The 19,769-nt window shown below is 39.4% G+C and overlaps 1 protein-coding gene and 1 long non-coding RNA gene across 6 annotated transcripts; one reads left to right on the top strand and one right to left on the bottom strand.

Moving 5' to 3' along the window:
* Positions 1–255: 255 nt before the first annotated feature.
* On the bottom strand, positions 256–11,995 carry GTSE1 (G2 and S-phase expressed 1). Of its 4 annotated transcripts, none has more exons than XM_033058430.1 (12): positions 11,961–11,995; positions 11,286–11,369; positions 10,535–10,598; positions 9,858–10,461; positions 8,631–8,801; positions 7,132–7,282; positions 5,614–5,991; positions 5,351–5,423; positions 4,691–4,939; positions 3,370–3,577; positions 1,669–1,809; positions 256–672 (listed from the first exon to the last, which is right to left on the bottom strand). In XM_033058430.1, exons 2-12 carry the CDS (start codon positions 11,362–11,364, stop codon positions 589–591), a joined length of 2,202 nt encoding a protein of 733 aa, XP_032914321.1. In that variant the 5' UTR covers positions 11,365–11,369; positions 11,961–11,995; the 3' UTR covers positions 256–588. The 4 variants fall into 4 exon arrangements, with proteins under 4 accessions (XP_032914321.1, XP_032914320.1, XP_032914322.1 ...); XM_033058429.2 differs by lacking the exon at positions 11,961–11,995 and adding an exon at positions 11,579–11,803; XM_033058431.1 differs by lacking the exon at positions 11,961–11,995 and adding an exon at positions 11,645–11,657.
* Positions 11,996–12,055: 60 nt separating this feature from the next.
* On the top strand, positions 12,056–18,240 carry LOC116995582. Of its 2 annotated transcripts, XR_004417765.2 has the most exons (4): positions 12,056–12,612; positions 13,039–13,078; positions 16,146–16,239; positions 17,455–18,240. It is a non-coding gene; the product is annotated as an uncharacterized LOC116995582 (long non-coding RNA). The 2 variants fall into 2 exon arrangements; XR_004417764.2 differs by lacking the exons at positions 12,056–12,612; positions 13,039–13,078 and having other exon boundaries at positions 15,073–16,239.
* Positions 18,241–19,769: the final 1,529 nt, after the last annotated feature.

The raw sequence follows: 19,769 nt of genomic DNA, 5'->3' as shown, positions 1-19,769 counted from the left end.
TTCCCTGAAATAACCCACAATTTAGCCCAGCTGGGAGCAGCTACGACCAAACCATCTGGCAGTAACCTGCTGTTATCTCCTTGGCATCACAGGTGGTGCTGTTGATTTATTCTACTGGCATTCAATACCAAAATGTTTCTTTCCAAACTTGCTACACCACCCTCAAGTCCACTAGTTTTTACCTACATAGTAGCAGTTGTTAGTGAAACACTAGCAAAGTCTACCCAAAACACTCAATAAAAAGTAGCTATTTTGTACAGGTTTAGCAAACAACTCATTTATTTTAAATTAAACTTTGTTTTACATAGAAGAAAGGAATCAAATGACAAGCATTAAGAAGTAAAGAGGCAGATTTCCAACTCAGAAATTAGAATTTCAATTTTTTTGCCTTAGAGCAACATAGTTTAAATACATCCATTGCAGCACATCCATGAACAAAACCATTATCAGACTCTGACTGTATCAAGACTGTTAAAATTCTCTTTTGTTAATGCAGTTCATCAGACAATGTAGAGCCATCTTCAACAAATTATATAAGTGAGGAATAACACCAAAAACACTTCAAAGATCACAGTTGCTAAGAATTCTTCAGAACTTGAGTAGAGGGGAATCCAGATTTTCTTTGTTTACATCAGGGCTCAGAGTGATAAGAGGAGAACTCAAATCAATAAGCTGAAAGAAAAAACAGTAAAATTTAGCTAGTGTAGTCAACTTTTGTGCATAACTACTGCCAGTTATAATCTTTATTATTCTCAAATACTTTTCTTGTTTAGGGTTCCTGTTAGTATCTAGAAGACAAATACAAGTACCACACTCAAGCTTTTGTGTTCAGGCTTTGGAAAACATGCTCCTTCTTAGACAAGCACAAGCTTCTCACAAGGCGCTTATTGCCCATACTTACCTTAAAAACCTAAAAACCTTTTCTAAGTTTCACTACTATGCACATTCTAATGACAGTGCCATCCAGACAGGACACAGTACTTCTGAACATGCCCCTCCCACCAAAGTCAGAGATCTGCAATACTCCTCTTTTGAGAAAATCTGAAGGGCCTGATACTCAACTGAGCCCAACTACATCTTTTGTTAAAGGCTGCATCCTCATAGTTACCAGCATTCATCTGACAATGATCTACAGGCATCTACCTTCAAGCTATTAATGTATAAAAAACATTCGCCCAGAAATGCTTGTAAAATTTAGAGCAGATTCCAACAGCACACATCTTCCAGCTAAGGAGAGGATTAGGAGAGGAGCTAAACAGGAGAGGTGCTAAACAGGAGAGGCATCCTTTCTTTTTTTATTAAAATGAGCTGCTGCCAAGAACTGAAAATGAGCAAGAAAGGTAAAACAATAATAAGCATGCCAACTCTACTGAAGACAACAGTCACTTCCTGCTTCAGAACAGTTTTATTCTGAACAACTGCTTTAAGTAGTAAGTTCTTTTTCCATCCTCCTTTCCCTATTTGCAAATAGCTCACTGAGCTCTTGTTCAAAACATATTGATTGTTTTTAAACATAACATTCCCTTAAGAGTACCTAATTATGTCTATCATATTGAGCTAATATTAAATAATTCTTATTGTGGAACTGCTCTGCAGACAAGGGCAGCAGCCAGTTGACATTTTTCTGCTAACATAAATTGCCCCAGACGATTTGAATAAAAAGCTTACCTTTATCTGTCCAGATAACACAGGCTTTGGAGAAGCAATCTTACTCACTTCAGGAGTATTGGAAAGGTCAATCAAAGGTCTACTTTCACATTCAGAAGTGTGTGGGAGAGATTTGTCTGCTCCAATATCTAGCAGTAGAGCCTTTAAAAAACAAAATAAATTCAGGTTTTCTCTCCTGTTCACCAAGTTTCCTTCATATATATTGAGGTAATCAGTTTAGCTTATACAGCTGTAATAATCACAGATCAGGCTTCATTTACAGCTTGGTGTTTTTCATGCAGGATTAATCGCACATAGTGTAAAAACCTCAGCTTCTACTCTGCCAGTGGCTAGCATCACAGGGGAAACATGATAAAGCAAAGCAAAAGAGATCCCTTGGGGCATAAAACAGTTTTTCATTTAAAAGTAGAGTTAAATTTAAAACAGAAGATTAGTAACCCCCTTAATACTTAAATGATTTAACTACAATTATTGTGCAATTATTTAGCCATATAAACTATTCTCTACAGCCTCAGACTCTAGTTATCCTTTTGTCCAGTTTAACCACCTCATACATGTACTAAGCAATTCTGCAACACATGCTTTATGTCACCAAGTAAGCTAAGAACATACTGGTGCAGAAAAATACCAAGTAATTAATCCACAGATTATTCTAAACCTCAGTATTTGTAAATCAATAGCCACTTTGTCAGGTCAATATTTCAGAATTACAACTTCAGTCCTTTCTTATTGCCTCTGGAGTGCCAGCTTTCAGCATTCCTGAGAGAGGGGAAATGTTCACTGAACTAATTACTTGGCACTTAAGTTTACTGCTATATGGACGTTGGGGTTTAATCCTCCCTCACTGTATGCAGCTTTGCATCCTTTTAGCTACAGCAGTGTTTTGGGTTTGGAGGTGTTTTTAAATCCCTGAAGGAGCTTTATGGTTGCAACACAAACTGCCCTGCTACAGTACTTTTCTAATTGAAGCTACAAGGATTTCACAGTACTCTTCCAAAAGTGGAAATTTAATATATAATATGCAGGTATTTGTCAGTGCATGCGTCATGGGAACACACTTAATGGAAATACTGAACATATGATGTCCAGTGCTAAATGTAGGCACTAGAAGGTGCACACAGTTACAGTCCATTGGGCACCACAATATAAAAAAAGACTTTGAGCTATTTGAGAGCATCCAGAGGAAGGCAACAGGGATGGTGATGGGTCTGGAGCGGAAGCCTTATCAGCAGCTGAGGGCACTTGGTCTGTTCAACCTGGAGAATAGATGAGGGGAGACCTTATTGTGGTCTTGAACATCCTCCTCATGAGGGGCAGGCACCAATCTCTTCGTTCCCATGATGAGTGACAGGACTCAAGGAAACATCATGAAGTTGAGGAGGTGAAGTTGGATAGCAGGAAAAGGTTTTTCCTCAATGGCCAGGCACCGGAACGGGCTCCCCAGGGAAGTGGTCACAGTAGCAGCCTGACAGTTCAAGAGGTGTTCAGTGTGATTCCTGGAGTGCCCTTAGCAGGGCTTGGAGCTGGACTTTATGATTCTGATGAGTCCCTTCCAACTCAACATATCCTATTATTTCATTATTCTAACACATTTTAGCGACATGTATACTGAAGTGGTTTCCCTACTTATCCCTCATCTTGAAATAATTCAAGCAGTTTACTTAGTAGTTTTATAGGAAAATATATATTGTCATTTCTTACCTCAGGCTGTTTCTCTTCAGCCAGCTGATTTTGTACTTCAGCCAGCTTATTTTGTACTTCAGTCTCTTTTAATGCATTTTCTACTCCTTCTGTAGCAGTTTTCTCTGGCGAGAAGTTAAGTACAAGAGGTGGCACAGGTGGAGGAGATGTATCATCTTCTGAAGATGATGTCTTCATCTGTGTCTTACTCTCTTGTTTCTGTTTAGGACTAGGGAAAAGAACATCAGCAATAATTGAGTTCTTTAATCAGCATTAACTACTAAAGACAGACAAGCCAATTTCTAACCTCATTTTCTCCTTTTTTACCCCAAGTTTTAATGGTCAAAAGGCTTCCCACATTTTTACCCAAATAAATGCTAGTTACTCACAAAATACAAAATATTTCATTTTGCAGAAAAAGTATACCCATGGAAAAAAAAGGGGGGATTATGAAGAATTTAATCTTGATATTTCCATCCAGCCTAAACTTCACACAAGGTATTTTGTTTTTTGTTTTTTTTTTCTAACTTGGAACAGCTAGAAAAGAGGCATTGATTTTGTCTATCACTGAGCACCCACTTCAGTCCCTGCTGAAAGGAAGTACTGACACTGGCTGGAGGACCAGAGGCTGTAATCTGATTAATATGATAAAGTAATTGTAGACAGAATAATTGCTTCCTTGAGAGAAAAAACTATTTGAGACATTTGGCCAAAGTAATGTGACACAGATTTGAAGCCATGAATCATTTCTATTGAATACAGCTCCTCTCCACCAGCCACAAAACAGCCTGCATACATATATATGGTCCCTGTTAAAAGATGCTGGGCAGATAGCAGAAAGCAACACTACTTTCACAGAAAACAAAACCAGAATTAAAACATAAGTAAAACTGCTCAGAAAATAAAGTTCAAGTCAACAAAATACTTGGCTTTTTGACTGCTGCTTTAAAAAGTGAAATTTTACAGATCATTGGCAGCAACACAAAAACAATAGCTAAAAGTAATATGCATTTTCATCAGCTATTTCCCTTCATCAGAATGCAACAGCAAAATAACACCAGAGCATCAGACACAAATCTTAAATTTTTTCCTTGCTCAAGAAATACAAATAATTTCCTATTAAAGCTGTAATTCTTTAGTGTTAGATATTGACTCACCTCAGTATGGCTTATAGCATTTTACCAGTCAGAAGTTATAAATTTTTATTAGGCCTACACAGTTTTTCTATGCTCAAATGGCTTATTCTAACATTCAGCAGAAGCCCTTGAAAGCTAAGAGTCATCACTAGAATAAGAGACAATTTACCTGTAACAGTCATTTCATATATGAAGATTTCTCTTACCCAGCTGTAAAGGTCTTTTTGCTAGAAAAGCTGAAGCTTTGCCGGAGAGATGCAGCATGTGGAGAAAATGCCGCTCTTGGCACAGATTTAGGAGTCACTGCTGGGAGCCCCGAGAGCCGTCGGACAGGTGTAGGTAGGCCAGACCGTTTCACACTGGCAGGAGTCATGGTGGAAGACTTCCCAGGAAAACAAAAGTTCTGGAAGACCTTATCTTCTGAGGCTTTCATAGGAGTGCTGACTGCCATGGCGCTAGAAGGGGAATATGCATTAGCCAAAACATTCTAAAAACTGTTTGAATAACAATATTCTACCAAATGATAGAAATCCATTTCCCTTAGGTCATTGAGGGAATAGTAGTCACCTTAACACTGATAATCACAGCATAGTAAGGACTTTACTTGATAAGAATTCTTTTATGAATTATTTTAGTCTATTTAGCACTACAAAGAAACCTCTTCCGAATAGAGTGGGAAGGGTAATTCGGTTTTGTTTTGGGTTTTGATTTGTTTTAAATCTGTTCCAATAGGCATCAACACATCTAACTTGGCAGGCCTCAAGGGACTAGACAATAAAGTTAGAACTTTTAAAAGACTGTTGCAACACCCAACCACGTGGCATGCTAAGTATGCTCAGTACATTCAATTTTCAATGAAGTCCTACCTTCCAGGTGTGCCACAAAATGTTAATCCAAGAGATGGTGCTGGTTTTGGTGCCAGTTTGTTTGGTGTTGCATCTAAAGAGAAAAGTTTTGTTAATTGCTATCAGATTCATATTTCTTTCTTTTGTAGCAGTTACCTCTCAGTTAAATTCTAATTCCTTCCCAAAGGTGGACAGAAGTGTAATGAAACAATAACAAGCCTTCAAGGTTACATTTGCTTTTAATAACCAAAGTAGAAGACAGGTCATACAAAGTATGTGCTTACCTTGAGTCTTCATAGGAGCCCTAGTTTGACTTGTTGAAGCAGACAGAACTCCAGCCTTGGGCTTTGGACATAGGCTTCCTTTTGTTGAACTCCCATCTTTATTCTGCTGACATAGCTGCTGCAGACTGGGAACAGAGCTTGGTCTCCGAATTCCACTGCCTGCAGCCTCAGATGAGGTCGCAGAAGCTGAAGATTTAGCCAGGCTTATACCACTAGATATTTTGGGAGTACTAGCTGATCTCACTTGCTTCCTGGACTTCTCAGTATTGCCAGCCTGCAGAGATGACACTGTGGTAGGTCTGACAAGAGCCAGCCTGCTTGTACTAGATGAAAGCTTAGAGCCACTCACACTAGCTTTTGATGACACAGTTGATTTTCCTGAAATAGAAAGTTGTACTTCTGAAGTTTTTCACTAAGCAGAATAATTATACTAACACAGGAAAGAAAAATAGTTATTTACAGCATTTAAATTTAGGTTCAAACAATTCAAGTTTAAGGAGAATATATACAACTACTGAAAATTTATTCCTCAAATTCTTTGGCAATTTTACTTTGTAGTCTTCTCACCAAATTCCTGAATTACTGCAATCAAGTGAAAGAACACTCTTCAAGGAATGCCAAAACAGCTTGCAGATTCAGATTACTTCTAGCATTTACTCCCAGCAGAGCTGGCCCTGTTCCCTTAAGCAGCCTTTCAAGGAGGTAATACTTTTGAGTTACACTGATTAACACCACAGGCTAAACTACTGCACAAGCATTTCTCCCAGATTTCTGTAAAGTTCTTTTAGTCTGTAGGTTACTTTCACTACTGTTAATGAAAGAATGAATCTTGATTAGACAGTTCTATTGCATAAAATAGTTCTTACTAAGCTTTTAATAATATGTTAATAATCTCCCAGAAACAAAGTGCAAAATAAAAATTAGCTCAAACTTGGTATTTTGATAGATGTATAGGCATGGTAGTCCTTACATCTGTCAGTACTTTTAGAAGACTATTTTCCTGATCCTTTGAGGCTTAATGAAACGGTCAAATTGACAGTCTCCATACAGTACAAGCCTCTTGGCTGTGTTATCTCCCTAAAGGTGCTTTTCCCACCTGCTTGAGTAAAGCTCATCCTTTATTTAGGCTTACAGAAATGTGGAATAATGCCTTCCACCTTCCATCAAAATTCCAGTTGTTTTGGTGTTTTGCTTTTCCTTTTAATTCCAGTCAAACTTAGAGCACTCAGAAGCTCATGTCCTTGGCTATAATAGAGGAGACCATGCATCAAGTGAATTCCTTTCCAGCTGTGTCAGATGCTCACATGTAGGCATCAGGTTTGTATCAATCTAGTCAACCTACAAAATATGGATGTCCACAGCAATTTACTGGGCTAGCCTAGAAAATTTTATTCTCCATACAAAACATTTCTTAGTGCTTGAATGTACTGGACACCGTAAAAACACTTCCAAAGACCAGAAATTGCTTAGCTATTTCAAAATTGTTTTGTGGCACAAATCTGTAGTAAGAGTGATTACCTTTTTTGTCTATAGGAGAAATGGGCAAACTTGAATTAAGACTTGAGTTCATGCTGGAAACTGATGATGAAGATGACGATGATGTAGCCTTTCTTGGGAGACCACTGGTAACACGAGGACATTTCAGATATGTCATCCTCCTTAAGCCAGGCTGAATCAAAAGCAAAGGAAATGTCCTATTTAACACATTATTTTGCCATTATGTCTTGGTATTTTAACTTTTTCCTCATGAATTTTAGAGAAGCTCCTTAACTCAGATTACATTTTAAAAGGTTAATTTTCTTAGAGACAGATCATTGGATTATACAGAACTGGAACATCAGATCTAGGAGACAAACAGTCGTTTTTATTCCTGCCATGAACTTGAGTATGGACTTAAAGGAATTAAAGAATAAAGGGTCAGCCTTTAAAAGTTGCAAAAGTTGCAGCTTTGAAAGCTGCAAAACAGCTTTGCAGGGCACGCCAGCCCCTTGGGAGTGCTGGTGGACAGGCTGAATGTGAGTCTGCAATGCACCCTTGCAGCAAAGAATGCTGACAGTATCCTGGGCTGCACAAGGAAGAGCCTTGGCACCAAGTGAAGGGAGGTGACCCTGCTCTCTGCTCAGCACTGAGCCCACACCTGAAGATCTTCATACAATTCCAGGCTCCCCAGTACGAGTGATTTGGAGCTACTGGAAAGAGTCCAACAAAAGGACTCCTAGAATGATTAAGAGACTGGAGCACCTCCCACTGAAGAAAAGGCTAAAAGCTGAGACTTCTCAGCCTGGAGAAGATAAGGCTCAAGGTAGATCTCATCAATACACAAATACCTGAAAGAACAGTAACCAGTGGTACCCAGTGACAGGACTAGAGGCAATGGGCAGAGTAAAACACAGGAGGTTCTACTTCTGAACATCAGGAAACACTTTTCTCACTTCAATGGTCACCGATCACTGGCACTGGCTGCCCTATGAGGTTGCCAAGACTTCATCCTTGCAGATACTCAAAAGCTGTCTGGCCATGAGCCTGGGCAAATGACTCCATGTGGTCCTGCTTGAGCACGGCATTGAACCAGATGACCTCAAGAGGTCTCTTCCAACCTCAACAATTCTGTGATTCAGTGAAGTGGCACCCAGCATTAAAATAGGCATTTAAAGCTTCACAACAACTGACAGCTGTAGGTATACTACCTTCATGCAAGTTATGGCAATATTTTCATGTGGTATAGTTAACTACACATAAAAAACTTTTTTACAGGAAACTGCTCATCACTTACCTTCAGTTAGTGCTTTGAAAACAAAGGCATGCTTGTTAATCTAACACATTTGTAGTATTCTTAAGCACATTCATGCATTACAGACTTAGGGCATTCAAGAATGGCAAATATAAAACACTGATTGCTTTTCCTTAAAATCATTTTACATAACAGCGTTAAATTAAACCAGAAAGTAAACGATACTCTTTTTTTTCATCAGAAATACTACAGAAGTTCTTTTCGTATTAAGGAGATTTGCTATTACCTTACTTGGTGCAGGAAGGACTTTTGTGTCTTGCACAGAGGAACTGCTACTTAACGAAGACTCAACAGCATCTAAAGCAATACTAGATTTATCAGAAGTTACATCTTCAGATGATCCCATGCTGTCCAAGTCTCTTCTTGTAGAAATACTAGTAGTTTTTCCTCGCTTGAGCTGCAAATTTCAATGCAACGTTTTAAAAGCTATTAGTGCTTCTAGAAATCACCATAAAGCTTTTAACATACACTGATTCTGTTCAGAAACAGTGACAACAGTCAATGAAGAAACTTTCAAACCCAGTGAAGTCTCCAGAAAAAGACAGTCTGAAGTAAGTCTAGTGAGTGCATTTGCCAAATACTAGGACATGCCTGAACCCAGATATTGGACAGCAACTTAAGGACAGTTCTGCAACAATTCATCAGTGCAAATCATGTAATCATATTCACCTACATAGTGTTCCATACTACAACAGCTGTACCTTACAACTATATTGGACTCTTCATTTACTATTCTTCTACTTTGGCTTCCAAAAGGTGAGTCATTACAACAGTAAGACTGCACCATGCAAACTTCAGATAGTGGGGTATAATTTGTCTAGTTAAAGCATTTAAGATCATGTCTTTTCTTTTAGCACACAAAATCAAGAAGGCATTTATACTACAAATGAAAATCAGAGTCCTGTAATTTCTACAGGTGATGGCTCTTGAGAAGCCTCTACTACATCTTCAGTAAAACCTGTAATATATACTAAAGCCTAAGCTATAAAGTGTAGAGCAATAAAATCCAAAATATATTCCATCAAAGGACTGGAATTTGTGCTCACAAGGTCACTAACACAACTGTTTCCTTGCTATCCCAGAATACATTTCCACTGACAAGGATTAACAGTAAATAAAGTATAAAATTACACATGAACGTAACAGTGTAGTCATTTTACCAGCAACACAGCAGTGTCAGAAGCCAGATAGAAGAGAAGCCAAGAATTACAGTATTCACAAAACCAGACTACAACTATAAAAGAAACTGACTTGCAAATGCTCGATGTTGTCATAATAGACAAAGTAATTGGTTACTATCCCATAGTACCTGCCATCTTTTTTTCTGTATGTGTTTTCTAACTAAGGATCTTATGAGGTAGAGAATTATCAGAAGATTAAAGTTTGCTTTTAAAAAGAAAATATTGTAGACAGGTTAAACTTGAAGAAAATGTTGCCCAGAACATGACTTTACCTTATCAATTGTCAACAAATTGCTTTTACCAAGAGTAGATGATTGTTTTGCCATTGGCAGTTTGCCAGCTGCCTTTGTATTTGTTTCCTTAGTTTTCTGTTCCTCTGTCAGGGACAAAGTGGCATTTTTTGTAGGAGACACACATATTTTAACAGGGCTTCTGTCAGGAGGAGCAGGCAGAGCATGTCCTTGGCCATCTGATACAAGCTCATGTGAAGCTTTCTGAAAACAAGGTGGCAGCTGACATGCTGGGCTATCCTGCACACAGTACGTTTCCCGCTTCACAGCCCTGGGACTTAAATCTATAGTTTTGTTTCTCAGTATCTTCAGCTTTGACTTCGAGTCCGCCACAAATGTTTCTACAGCCTTGTTTTCCTGTTCTTCTGATTGGCTTATTTTGGTCTCCTTGTCCTTGCTTCCAGTCTCTATCTGCAATGCCAACAAATGAGCTTCTTTGAAAATTTCCACAAATTTCTCTCCTTGAAGTGGGCTCCACACAAGTTTATCATCAAAAGCAGACACACACTTTTTTGCTTCAATACTGGCAGCAATACATCTTTCTCTGTGTCCCACAGGTCCAACAAAAACTTCATCTTCATTTCCACTACAAAGAAAAATAATTTAGCCCAGAACCCCATTTTGAAGGGTCTACAGTACTAATATAATTTACAACTTACCTTGTTGAAGAAAGTGAAAGGTCAAAATCAAATTTTTCATCAGTCAGAAGATCAAAGTCTGAAACTATAAAAAGAAATTTGTCACAGCACAGATTTGCAATGAAAATTATTGTACTATGCTTTGACAATTTGGTGACTCATGTCAGCTCCAAAAAAAGCTTTAGCTACCAAGTTTAAAATACTAAACTTAGGAAAACATATTTTAGGTCCAAGAAATTTAAGATATAACTGTAAATATGATCATAATTGTGAGATGCCCAAATATTATGAAACAGCTCAATAGTAATTTCTAAGTAGCTGTAACAGCAACATGGAATGCAGTTTATCAGCAGCCTCCAATCAAAATAAGTGAGAACATGCAATCTAGAGCTATGTGACAGTGCATTTGTCCCATACATCAGTTCTTTTCTTGGTCAGGCTGCCACAGAACAGCAGCAGGAGCCAATGAGAAAGATTACTTTTGTTATTAGTTAACACATACACTAAATAAATCAGCAGCTAATGGATAAGGGAGGAGCTCAGTTAGATACACAGAAGAGAGGTCAATTACATCAGTCACTATTACACAAGCTTTAGCACTATGCTCCCTCCACAAGCTCCTCAGGAGGCTTCTGAGACTGGCAACAGCAGCCCATGCAAGAAGTGAGTACAGAGAACATGATGTAAGGCAGGCAGAAGATGTCTACTGCTCTGTGCTAATGTCTAACAGGGGATATACCACAGAGAATAACTCAACATATTCTCCACCTACCATTGCTCAAGCAAGCATCCAGTTTTCTTTCAATCAAATGACTCGGGCTATGTGCTGCCATTTCTTTTTTTTCCTCCATAGTACCTGGAAAATATAGAAGTACACATGCAAAAACCCCAAAACTGAACAACGGGGTCACAGACTTTGAAGATACTGCTGAATTAGGGAGGAGGTAAACATTCCCTTTGAAGGCTCTCATATTTAGGGACTGCCACAGAGAATCACAGAATAGTGAGGGTTGGGAGGGACCTCTGGAGATCCTTTAGTCCAACCCCGAATCAAGGCAGGGTCACCTGGAGCAGGTTACACAGGAAGGCCTCCAGGTGGGTTAGGAACATCTCCGGAGGGGAATTCATGACCTCCCCGGCAGCCTATTCCGGTGTTCTGCCACCCTCGATACAAAGTTCCTGTTCACGCTGTAATGAAACTTGTTGTTTACTTTAATTTAGCATTACTACTCATCCTGTCGCTGGACACCACTGCAAAGCTGGTTTACAGAATGCCACACAGCTCACCATCCCGCCGACCGCCCAACGCCCCACCTCAGGCGAGCTCGCACACGTCCCCCCCTTCCCCGACCGCAACGGGAAACGGGGAAAGGCCTCCGGGCACCGCGCCGGGGCTCGGGAAAGGCCCGGGCCCGGGCCCGAGCCGCCGCCGTCCCCCCGCGCTCACCGCTCGCCCCTCACCGCCGCGCACGAGCCGCGCCGCGCACCGCCCGCACTTGGAAAGCGCGCCCCGCTCACGTGACGCGCCCCGCGCGCTCTCATTGGCAGGTTCGAAGGATACACGAGCGCTTCCGGTGCATTCTGGGACTTGTAGTTCGGGCAGGGGACCCTAACGGCTGCTCTGCTGGGCTGCGCAGGCCGCGCCGCCCCGTTCCGCTCCGTGCTCGCCCCTGGCGCGGGCTCTGGCCGTGGTGTGTCACCCCTGCGGGTCGTCCTTGCACAGCTCGGCTTGCCTGGCCGGCCTCGGCAGCAGCGCAAGGGAAATCCTCGGCAGGGTGTGGGCGTTGCAGGAGTCTCACGTTGAGGCTGTGGCGGCGTGGGCCGTGACTCCCGGCGCAGCCGCCGGGCTGGTGCTGCGCGGCCTGCGCGCCGATAACTTTGCGTTCTTTGACACCTTTGCTGGATATGTTGTCCTAGTAGCTTAGCTTTAGAAGTGAAGCTAAACGGCTGTTCAGCTTGGACATAAGAGGAATTTAATCACAAAAAGCATGGTTAGACATTGCAATGCAGGGAGGCAGTGGCGTCATCGTCCTGGAGGTGTTCGAGGAAAGACTGGATGTGGTGCTCACGGTCTATTTTCAAGATGTGTTCAGTCAAAGGTTGGGCTCAGAGGTCTTTTCCAGCCTAATGGATTCTGTGATTTTGTGAAGGGGATGCATATCTAATCCTAAAGTGGCATAAAGAATAATGAGATCCGTGGATGTTGGTCCCAGTTACAGACTATTATCATCAGTTCTATTAAAGCAGCTTGACTAGAATAGTTATAAAATTAGAACTGCATTGGTAAAAAACACTAGGAAAACACCACTCTTTGCATTTCTTTTAACATTAATGCTGTGCAGCACTTAGGGTTTTCACGTAATGCATGCGTGGCATGAGAAATTGTGTTCCAGTGATGTATTCTGTTCTGAGTATTTTGGGATGGCTAAATCAATCAGCTGGAATTTATCAGCTGAATAAGAACAGCTAATCATAACCTGCAGATTTTCATATAGATAAGATACTCTCTCTAATCCTTTCTCCAGCTGACCATTTGTAATTTTTCATGGAGCCCACAAGCAGTAGGTATGTAACTTGTCTATATAGTTATATATAAGTCAATAATGTATGTATTGGCAAATATGTACAGTAAATGGCTGGGACAAATAGGCTTCTGCTGAATATTAACATGCTCACCTCACACTTCTCCCTTGAAGTGACATGAACAGTCCCTCCTGGCTGGCAGTGATCAGTTGCATGGGGAACTGTCCAGCTTAGTTGCTTGTAAAATAGGCCAACCCTCATTGTTACAGTTTCTGTCTTCCAGCTTTTTACATCAGAATTTTCTACCCATTCTCTTTGATTTCCTCATTGCTCCTTGAATTACTCTTATGGATGTAAGGATTTCAATTTATTGATTTGTTTCTTTCCATTCAATTCCATGCCATTATAGTTCCTGACTAATCCATTTGTTTCACTTTGTTCTCTGTTTTCAAGATTTCATTTCTTTTCATGAAAGGAAATTCTTCATTTCCTCAAAGAAAATGAAATCTTCCAATTTCACTGAGGAGCAGTTTGGCAAGGTGTGGTCCATTTCCCTGCACTTCATGTCATTCCCTACCATTTGATTGTTTTTCCTTTGTTGCAGATTTTTTTCTTTGAGCATTTAATTTCATCAGTTTCTCCTCCTGTCTTTTTTACTTGATTCCCTGATTTCGGGATTCCAGTAACTTTAATTTTGGTAATTTTTTTGGTCCTCTTCACTGCACCTCATTTAACTCCAATTGATTTGGTTGGAGTCACTGCATTCTCAAATTTGCTTTTTTTTAAAAAAATACATTTTATCATATGTCATATCATATCTTACCAATCTGCCTTCCAGAGTGCTTGTTACACTTTCCTCTCCATTTTCAAAATTTCATTGTTGAAATTTCTGAACCAAAGTAAAAAAACTAAAATGGAATGGGATGACATGAAGCGTAGGGAAATGGACCAAACCTTGCCGAATTGGTACTGTTTGAAATCACAATATTTAATTTGAAGTAAATCTCAAAGTCAGAGAAAAAAGTGAAACAAACTGACTGGGGCAGGGTTATAATGACAAGAAATTCAGTAGTTAAAAGTAAAAGAAATTTCTGAAATAAGGAAATTGTCATCAAATGTGGGGAGTTGACATGAATTGTACCCCTTTGCATGCCTTTTGTGGTTGCAATGTCCCTGAAGTTCTAGGCTTTGTGCTTTTATTAAGCCTAAGCCTAACTCTAAGTGGGACAGTAAAAGCAGGTTATCACTGAGGCTGAGATGCCAAGCAGAAATTTGTGGAGGGAGCAATGCTGCAGCAGTGCTGTACTCCCTTTCGTGTGCCTTTTGCAGGTGCAGTGTCCCTGGAGCTCTGGGCTTTGTTGTTTTCTCAACCCCAACCCTATGCATAACCCTAACCCTAGGCAGAGCAGGAAAAGCTGCATTTGTGTGAGGCTGGTGCCAAGGAGAAAAGTGTGGAGGGAGCAATGTTGGGGCAGTGTCAGCTCCCCTTGGCATACCTTCTTCAGTCCCTGGAGCTCTGGGCTTTGTGGGTTTCTCAAGCCTAACCCTAAGTGGAGCAGTAAAAGCAGCCTGTTGCTGAGGGTGAGCTGCCAAGCACATGGGTAGTGCTGAGCAGAAAGGTGTAGATGGAGCAATCTCGGGGCAGTGCTCCCCTTCATGCTCCCCATGGCATGCCTTTTGTAGCTGCAGTGACCCTGGAGCAGTGTACAGCTTTTATTGTTGCATCTATCCCTGTGTATGTTATTTAAGGAAACCAAATCCAAGAGTTGTAGCTTCCTATATTCTCAGGATTAGGTCTGAAAAAACTAGAACTGATTCTAGTCAGTAATTCTTTACTAATGTCTGAAGTTCTTCTTCCAAGTCATTGTATATTTCTGGTTTTCTGTATTTAATATATTACTAATAATCAAGAATGAGTTTTTGTCCTTGGTAGCTTCACCGGTTCCAATGTCACAGTTTTAGTCACATGGGTCAACAAACTAAGTCTTAATTTTCTGGAGTATAAGTGATTTTTCCAGGACATATTTGGAAATTACTAGTTGTTTTAATAAAACTAAAGGAAATAGTTCTTTTTATATAAAAACATAAATGCTGTAACCAGAACATATGTGAAGGAAAGGCAAAATCCTTTAGACATGCACCAGAACTACAAGTTCAGATTTGTTTTAATAGCAATTATACGTGACAATAAGATGAAACAGTTAAGTGAGAAATACAGTTATTTGAAAGTTAAAGATGATGCAGTAAAGTGCTTTGGGAAAGAATGGTTTGGTCTGTCTTTATAAATTGCAAATTTAAATGTGTTTGTTTACAAGCCCTACAAATGATTACAGGGCCATTGAATTGGTTGTACTAAACACACCATTAACCCAGCTGATCATGCAACAGCCAGCCTGGGAGAAATTCTGCATTGGCACAGCCTCTTGATAATTAATGACTCCAGGTGGTCAGGGAATAATAGGATGTATGTGACTGCTACTACCCCAGGATGTCAAAATGTGGGTTTTTTTGTGGTGATATATTGCTTATTGACTGCTTATTGAATGTGATCATATATATGTGATCATATTAGAAAAGTCAAAGTGGTTTTTTTTAAAAAAGGCATCTGCTTTTTTCCTAAAAAATATTTGAGTATTAGAGCCCATGTAAGTTATGGTGGCTTAAAATTTCATTCCAGGCAATTTAAACCAAATTGCAGTTGTAGAAAGGAACTAAGTTTTAGCCCAAAATAGCCTATGATCTAATAGAAAGTAATTCTAAGTTACAGCTCATCCTGCATTTTTCATCACCACCACCACCTTCCATCTGTGCATTACTTGTGTTGTTATGAATTTGGCAACACTTCAGCAGCAAGCTACTGTTTATAACAAGAGATCCCAGCAGCTAAAAGAAGCCAGTCATTGGGATTACTCATAACTTGCCTTGTGAAGTGCTCAAGGGAATTTCTTTAAGAACTGTGTCAAAATCAGCTTTAGGAATCATTAATTTGAGAGCTTTCATTGATACATAAGAAGTGTTCCGATATTATTGTTGGTCAAGTTGGTGGGCTTGGAAGGAAGATTCTTTTGTTTGGTATTGAGAGAAATTTTTCTCATTTTGTGCACGGAAGCAAGAGGATAAAAACAGGCTTTTTTCCTCTCTGCAAGAAGAAATCTGACGCAGTGGGAACCCAGTCACCCAGACACCATGAATGCTTGCAGAAGGTAAGCTGCATATGCTGCATTCCCCTCAGTAGGAACAGAAAAGCAAACTGTTGGCAGAATATTCCTCTTGTGGTCTTCACATCATTCTCCCAAACGATCATGCACTGTGTTATTTGATTTGCAGCTACGCATGACAGATTGTCCTGATACAAATGTTAAATATCTAATTCTGCAATTACCTTCTGAAAAAGCTCAAGGGCAGAAATTCTGTTTAATTGATAAATTCCCTTTTGGAGATTGCATTTCCTAGTCTTTCAGTTTTAACAAATCAGTTTTGACAGCTCTCTTCAAAGTGTGCCTAAGTATGTAAATTGTGGTTTAAAGTTCTTTTTTACTCATAAGCTCTATCTGTACTAACATTTGTGGTAATCTCTACTCTTCTGTCATAGTAACAGCAGGAACATGTATGAACCAGATCTGCAATACATATAATCCATCTCAGACCCCTTCCTAATGAATGTGAAAACCACAAACTAGTTAATCTCCTTCTGGCATTCCAGTTCAGATGTAATTGTGTACATTAAACATTTCTCTTAAAAAAAGGGAAAAAAATAGGCAGCAGGAACAAGGACTTAGCACTGGGACTTAGCAGGTAGCAGGAAATTTTCAGTGAAGATAGTAACAGGAGGTCTGTTGCCATAGGTGAATACTTCCAGTTTCAAACCCTTTGGGAAAGGTTTGACAAAGCAATGTCAAATGTTACTGCAGAGAGTCCTGCAGTAACAGAATTTGCATAGTTACTCCTGACTGCTATCTTTGTGTAATGAATACCCTGACACAAGTCCCCTCTGAAAAGCAGATATAGAAAAACATGCCAGAACAGGATGGGTAGATCACATGCTGTGCTTATTCCTGTGGATTCAAGCTTTGGAAACTAGTAATTTTTTATTTGAACCCTGTCACTTTCATAATATTGCAAAATGAATGGGTATGTTTTTTCTCATACAGTCATCTGTATCAATAGTGAGGAGTAAGAACACTGTTTACCATACCCAGTCTCTGTGCCTGTCAGTGGGAGAGAAATACCAAATGGCTGGTAAAGGTTTTGCATTTCCAATTATAGAAATTATTTTATTAGCCCCAGACAGTTTGAAGAGCTCTTTCCCAAATCTAGTCAATGATTCAATGCACACTCTGGATTTCATTACAAACACTATTGAACTGTTAATAAAGAAGAATAATTTTTAACCTTAATCTTGCTTTTTGTTATGTCAGGATACATTCTCTCCGTGCTCACAGACAGAAAACTAATGGAAACAAAATTGAGAACTGGCATAGCACCTCTGGGTTCAAGCACCAGCACGGAGATGATCTTGTTATAGTCCACACCCTTTACACAGTGATCATCATGATCCTTCTAGTGGCACTCTGGGGAGCCTGGTCAAGAAAGGACTCATCCTCATAGCACCAATATAACAACTTCGTTTGTGAAATATTTAAAGAAGTATTTGTGTCAATTATCCATACTCAAGAGGCTCAAAAAAATGGTCTCAGCATATTTCAGTTTACTTTAAACTGTTTAAATGGTTGCTACTTGTGGAAATGACTCTATGAAGCAATTTAACAAGCCATTTACAGAACATAATTTTGTGAATAACAGAGACTTGTTTGACCTGTACACATTTTTATTACTCTCAGCATGTATATGAAACTTTAAGCATGATATTCTAAAAAGAAGAGTTCAATTTGTGTTTTATTGGTCAATGTTTTGTATGTCCACCCCAGCTTTCCATTTGTGAACTTGTCAAGTCTACCTCTGCTAAGTTTGCCTGTCCCAGTCCATGGTAAAACATATACTATAAGGAGGGAAATAACCTGCCATGTCACAACAACATAGGAAAAAATAATGAACAAACCCAGCTATTCTGCTGGCAAAGGAAGATCACTGAAAAAGTCAAATTCTCATCTCCATTGCTGAAGAGAGTTTATATGGGACTTGCATCCGTTATTTTTAAATTATGGTAATGACTTCTTAAACTCAGGAATAAAATGATGAAATAAGCTGCTTTTGTGAATCTTTTGTCACAGAACCAGAAGGCTCAGTCTTCATCTTGTATGTATTTATCTGCAACCACCACTTGTTTTTTCACAATTCATTAACATCTCATGGCAACACCAGCTTCTAAGTACACTAGCCCATCACTGATGGGGGTCATTCTATCAGTGCTTTAACACAGGAGCAGTGCTTTGTTGATGCTCCCTAAAGAGCAGCACACAAAGGAATACTTAAGAAAAGATGATTGGCACATTAAATACATGGTCACAGAACATGGGACCCAGTCTTAAAACATGTAGCATGAACATTACAAGTGAACACAAAAGGGTGGGTCCTCCCTTGTAAAAAATGTTTGAGGTACATGAGATGGGAAAGGGACCTACATGTTCTGACAGTGGCACAAAACTCCCAGTGATCAGGGTTGTGGGACAGGCAATGGCCTCAGAATTCTGGAATTCAAACACAAAATCCCAAATGCACGCCACCAAGGGAAAAAAAAACTAGAATAACTGATCACACATCATGATGTTGCATTTAGTTGTTAAATTTATAAATTCTGCAGGTATAATCCTTGCCTCTGAAGCACTGGAGGTCCAAATAAGGATTGAAAATACTTAATTTTCCTCTTTCACCTCGTGATGGAGGAGATGAGGTATGAAAGTTCAGAAGAGACTGCTGCAGAACATTAAATGTTTCAAAAAGTGTATTTTTTTCTTAAATTTTTGCTTTCCTGGAAAACAGCCTTGGTTGATTTAACAGTAACATTAGCAATCTAAATTAAATAATTTTTAACATGTTCCAGAAAGACAACTGTATCTTTGCAGGGTGAACAAAACCTACTTTTATTATCAGTTTTTGTAAATAACTCATTTAAGTAAGATAATGCAACCATGTCTAGGGAAACCTGTGGTCTTGCAGGGCATAGTCTTTAATGCAAACAGACCCAAATCATCTGCCTGACTGAACAACACTTTGGAGACTTCAGCTCCCAAAATAATTTCCTGTAAATCCATCCATGAAAAACACCTCATTTGGGTAAATCACAATTTAACTTATGTCAAAGTAACAAGCTATTTAATGTCTCTACACCAATGAAATAGATGGAGAAATAGAAACTAGGAATCCAAGTTTGGTTGGAACTTGTGTGTCAAAACTTTTATGCAGCAATCATTATATTACTATTTCTCCTGTATTAACCAGACCGGACAGATGTTTTATATGTGTTCAAAAAAGGCAGTGGTTTAAGTAAGTCTGTCTGCTGTTATTTTAAACAAAAACATTGTAGTTCTGCCAGTAAATCTTGTGATATATTCCATGTACCAATTGGACTGTCAGAAAAGAAAAACAAGTCTCTTATTTTCCATGGTCATTCTCACATGCTGATGTGACACACTTTTGTTTTTAAAGACTCAAGTCCTTCCAAGCTCCATTGCCTCACATTTTCCTTTAGAGAGGATGATGCATTCTGTAAAGCCATCTTTAATGCAAGAAGTTGGCACAGCCATTTGTCCCTAACCTTGTAATTCCCTTAGTG

The sequence above is a fragment of the Catharus ustulatus genome, chromosome 4 (assembly GCF_009819885.2).
Source record: "Catharus ustulatus isolate bCatUst1 chromosome 4, bCatUst1.pri.v2, whole genome shotgun sequence".
Lineage (NCBI taxonomy): Eukaryota > Metazoa > Chordata > Aves > Passeriformes > Turdidae > Catharus > Catharus ustulatus.
Note: the sequence above shows the minus strand (reverse complement) of the source record. Positions and strands in the feature narration are given on the sequence as shown.